The sequence below is a fragment of the Zea mays genome, unplaced genomic scaffold (assembly GCF_902167145.1).
Source record: "Zea mays cultivar B73 unplaced genomic scaffold, Zm-B73-REFERENCE-NAM-5.0 scaffold_484, whole genome shotgun sequence".
NCBI lineage: Eukaryota > Viridiplantae > Streptophyta > Magnoliopsida > Poales > Poaceae > Zea > Zea mays.
This window is the reverse complement of record NW_023367129.1, coordinates 1-5000: the sequence shown is the minus strand read 5'-3', so window position 1 is coordinate 5000 and position 5000 is coordinate 1. Positions and strand designations below refer to the sequence as shown.

At 45.6% G+C, this 5000-nt stretch overlaps 1 protein-coding gene across 1 annotated transcript in view; it reads right to left on the bottom strand.

The window, feature by feature from the left end:
* The window catches only part of LOC118475569 (uncharacterized), an 11160-nt gene extending 6166 nt beyond the window's left edge, over window positions 1–4994 (bottom strand). Inside the window, exon 1 of the mRNA XM_035963870.1 lies at window positions 1–4994. This exon is cut by the window's left edge and continues 6166 nt beyond it. Within this exon, the coding sequence (XP_035819763.1) occupies window positions 1–1172 (1172 nt within the window). The 5' untranslated portion in view covers window positions 1173–4994.
* Window positions 4995–5000: the final 6 nt, after the last annotated feature.

The window sequence follows — 5000 nt, the reverse complement described above, 5'->3', positions numbered from 1 at the left end:
TGGCAGGCAGTTATATGGATACGGTGCTTTACCCGTAGACGCTTCTCCAGCTCTCGCAAGAATTGTATGGGAGTCGTCCTCGGGGGGACTTCCCGAATGACCGTACCGGGGAATTCTACCGTACTCCGTGCAGCTATGGTTGTTGATCCTGCGGAGCCTACCCAAAGGTTCAGGCCGGATTGTAGGAAGTGGGTGATACGTTTTTGTATTTCTATGAGAAGAAATACGGCACCCACGATTCCCAGTAGTAAGTCGTCGGCATATCGCGCGTAACAAATCCTTATTAATAAGGAATGGCTTTTAAAGGGGGCCAGCTTACGGGCCAGGCCTCTCTCTGACCTGGTAACTAGTATCGCCTCCCCGCCCAGCTCTATCAGCGGGCCCCTTCTTTTGCAATACTTAAGAAGGTCTCTCATGGCCAAATTCTTATTAAAGCCTTCTCTACCATTGAATTCGGCCTTCGGGGTCAACCCAGCGGCTTCTATGAGGAAGGCGGCGCAAAGGAGGCTCGAGGGCTTGTTAAGGAAGGCGGCTAGGGAAGGAGGGAAAACGAAAGGCGTTTTCTGGTCTCCCCTTCGCCTGGGGGTGCTTGTGGGGGGGGTGTGCCACGACGAAACAAGGGAATGAAAGGTCGCTTTGCGTTGGATGCTCTTTACCCTCCCCACTATGAGGGCTCTGTTGTCTTGGGGAGCGTTGAAGCTTGCTTCTTTTCCATACTTTTCTTGGTCATCAATACGACGACCTATTCTTAATAGAACCGATCTTATTTTCACTACAAGAGGAATTTCGTGCTTCTGCCGGATCCTCCCTATCTCCTGATCGAGCTTGTGTAGGTAGATATTGCCTAATAGGGCCGATAGTAGTACACTGTTTGGGACGGAGTCAGGGCCCTTCTCACCTCCTACGAGTCGTCCGGCGGAAAACTGTTTCTGAGTGGGGTAAAAGAACTTGGAATCGTCGATCTCTTCCTTCAAGATTGAGATGAATCGATGTCGGTCGATGGTGTGAAAACACTTCCTGATGTCGAATTCCAAAAACCAGCGAGAGGTTCCCCACTCTTCTTTGATCCGTCTGAGGGCCGAGTGGCAGCCTCGACCCGAGCGGAAGTGCGATGTGTCTGGAAACTCGGGATCGTAAATGGATTCGGGTACCATTCTGATCGCCTCTTTCATGATCTTTTCTATGGGTAGAACTACTGTGAGCGGTCTAAACTTCGACCCTTCTTTCTTTCTTCATTTAAAAAAAGGGGAGCAAAGCCTGTTTTTTGCTCCCTCAATTGATAGATCAGGGCCCCTCCTGCCGGCCCGAACGAAAGGCTCTTTCAGGAAGTAGTCCCGGGCCCGGCACCAACCAAGAGGAGGCGGGGCTCTCTCCAATCATTCCGAAGAGCCGAGATCTCGTAAAGGAAAAATTAGCTAGCTCAGCAGGTTTGGACCCGGGTGAATCAGTTCAGTGAAGGAAGGGAGCCTAAGCCTAAACTTAAGGCTTTTCCAAGCCTTGCCGATAGGCGCCTCATGGCTCGCTCAGTTCGCTCGCGGAGTTCTTAGATCAGTAGATTTGGATAGAGTCTCGCTCATCTCATAAAGGAAGAGTAGCGCGCTAGCGCGGCTCGCTTCGCTTTTCGACGCGGAGCTCGCAGCTGTCGAAGCCTGCTTCAAAACTACAGGGCGTGCGTTAGCACTACGGCTTTTCAGCCTCCCTTTGCTGGTTCCGAACTATCACTGATCCCACCTTCAAACCTTTTTCTTTTAATCTCAGGAAGGCTTTCTCGGGGAGAAAGCTGGTTGGGGAACTGCTAAACGACCTAAAAGAAAGAGGAGACTGACTCTGACCTTTCAAAGCCCTATCTCATCTGGTTGATAGTAGAAGGTACGTACGATGGTACCATGGACATAAACGAGGTCGAGCATATCTTTAATGATTTAAAACTAAAGCGTACCTAAAGCCTGCCCTGGATATGAAAAAGGGATTTGAGCCAGAAGAAGATGAGGATCTATCACCAGATGAGGAAATGGAAACAACTAAGTATTAGTTAGGTTCCGGAAATGGAAATGGTAACAGCGGCCCAAAACTCAAATGGTAAGGTTTTCTTTGAAAAGAAAAAGGAATGGGATGGGGTATGAATCCTTAACTACAAAAGAAAAGTAAGCACCTCTCCTAACTAATTAGTTAGTATCGAGAGACTAGGCTTTTCATTAAAGTTGAAGGAGACAAACAAAGTCTTGCCGATGGAAGAAATTCCATCGTCGTAAGGGAAGGCCTTGGTCAATCAACTCACCGCCATTGACCAGGGGAGGGGGGAACAATCTGATGAGCGAGATCATAACACGTGAACAACAAACCATACCGATAGGTTGATAGTTTTCTGTTGGTACGGCGTGTGGTCACAGGAACAATCGGCGGTCGTAGCATGAACTAAAGAGTACCTTCATTTTACAGCGTATAGAGGTGTACCAATCCCACCATGATCGCCAGAGCAAGATTCATTCTTTAATCGCTACCAGATCAAACATGAGACCAGCATCCGGAACGCAAAAGTTTTTAGAAATCCTTATCTTTCGGCTTTTTAAAGAAGATAGGCCATTACAAAAACAAGGTCTAACAGTCGACTCTTTCCTATCAGGATTTTACAACCTGAATACCAACCTGGGGGACCACTATTATATTAGAAGAGAGCATAATAAGTAAATGCCGACGCCATCTTTTACTTTTTGGATTGGATTGGATGGTCGGCGGCGCCATAAACTCGATAACCAGCACCGCGGAGTCAATAAATTCAACTAAATAGAATCCTAAAACAATCTTATTCGAGCACACGCGGGACCCGCAGCAATGAAATTCACACAAGCGGCAATCATCCGAGCAGAGAATGGAGAAGGGAAATATACTTTGAATTGTTTTTCCGAATGAGAAAGCCTTTGGCAAACTCCTTGCAAATCCGTTTTTGCCGGGCACAATAGACATATCTGCTCAGTCACAACATAAGGAACCCCCAATGTTCCTCAAAGCCTACCCGGCCTGACAGCTTTAGTTGAATGATCTGATCCCGAAGCTAGCTTTCTACTTAAATTGCTATGACTGGCCAACTAATGATCGGACTACCTATCTTGATGTTTTGAATCTGTATTCAGAGCTTTTTTCCAACTACCGGGACTACTAATTTAAAGTACAAAGCTCTCCTATGAATATGCTACTGCTCTTACTTTCTACCTGAATCCGAGCATTGAAGCAAGCTCTTTATCGCACCATAACCGAGTCTCCCCTTGCAGCTCTGATCAATCCACCCGGCAAATAACTGCTCCTTACTCTTTGATTGTATGTCCATTTTTGCTTGATGTCTGGCTCACCGGATCTGGTACATGAAAAAGCCATTCCTTTTCGCTTTCCTTCAACCACTCAGTATACTTTTTTACTGGAAGAGTCAAGCGAAAGCAATTAGTTTAGAAGGAAGAGGAAGACCTGGGGTGGGGGGCTTACGTCCTCATTTCACTCTTTTTGCTCCTGCGAGACACGACTCAACTACTTTTTACAATTGACAGGGTAGCTCGGAGGTCAGATGAGGGGTCTTCCCCATAAAGATAGATTAGTACTGGAAGGTTCAGATGAAGGAAGGGCGGGCTGAAACAAGGCACAAACTTTGAAATGGGGTAGGGTAAATAAATATGAGCAATCCGTGAGAATAGCAAACCCCTATCTCTTATAAAGAAGAAGATAGATAGGTCCACGAGTTGAGACAGAGAAGTTCTGACTAATCAAGTAGGAGTTTACCCACGAGAGTCAGAGGCTGCATCATCAAAGGGGTATAGAAATAATTCAGAAGCACTATGGCCTGAAGCGAAGGGCAGGAACGAACGGAATCAATGTGTTCCAATTTATCCGGAGTAAGGACAGCAGCCGAGAAGGGGAAAAAAAATAGCGTAGAAAAAAAAAGGTAGGACCAGATCATGCGAAGAGCTCTTCGCCCTATTGATTAGGAATCTCGATCAGAAACCACCAGGCCATGTCTCCCGATAAAAATCCCCACAATGGATGTCAGGCCTTGGCTTCATAAAATCTGATTGGATCCGCACTATAGGATAAGAATACAGATAGGCTGACTATGACTAAGAAGATCTTCCAATTTTCTTACCTGAAAAGATGAGTTATTCAAAGGAATACCTGCAAAATAGAATAAACACATGGCACAGCTGGGTGCTAGAATAGTAGTTAATAGAAGTTCTAGTCACTTAAAAAAAAAATAACCACTGCTTAACTTAATTAGATCGTAGAAGATAAGCAAGCGGGTTCGGGCAGTTAGTCCTATTTGAAGGTCAGAAGTTCGGGTAGTAAGGGCTAGGTTTATATAGGGGCTATATTTTTTAGAAACATATGGTCTTGCTCATTTCCCATCAAGGAATGGAGATTGGGTTGGTGTTTGGAAGGGATTCAGTAAACTGACCTTGGCCAGCAAGCAGAAAAAGGACTGACGTCTTGGGGCGCGCTAGCGCGCGTACTCTTCTTCTGCGAGACTCCATCCAAATCCACCACTTACTCGTTGGTTGGTGTTCCATTCTGTTATCTTAGACTATGCTGCCTTCTTCAATTCCATTCTTCGTCTCCCTAGTCGAAGTCTTCTTGCTGGCCCAACCCAGCATTTTTGAGTGCCGTGCCAGGGCGATAGGCGCTCCGCAGTCACGCATGATCACCAGAGCCTTTCTTGGCTATGTAAATATAGGGCCGGAATAAGTGCAAGATCCTCAACAAAATGGATTAAGGTGGGCTTCGGATTATTAATAATTTTTTCTATCTTGTCATTAAGTTCTTGTTTGAATCTGCCTTATCACAATATCCCTCCTTTTAGGGATAAAGCTATCAATGGCGAATCGAGCATTCGCTATCCTTTTTATTTTTTTAGCTTTGAATGGAAGAAAAGTAATGAAACCTGCGATGGCTACTGAATAACCTCCTTCTATTTTATTAATTTGAAACCCTTTTACCTTTTTCTTCGTTCGCCAAATCTT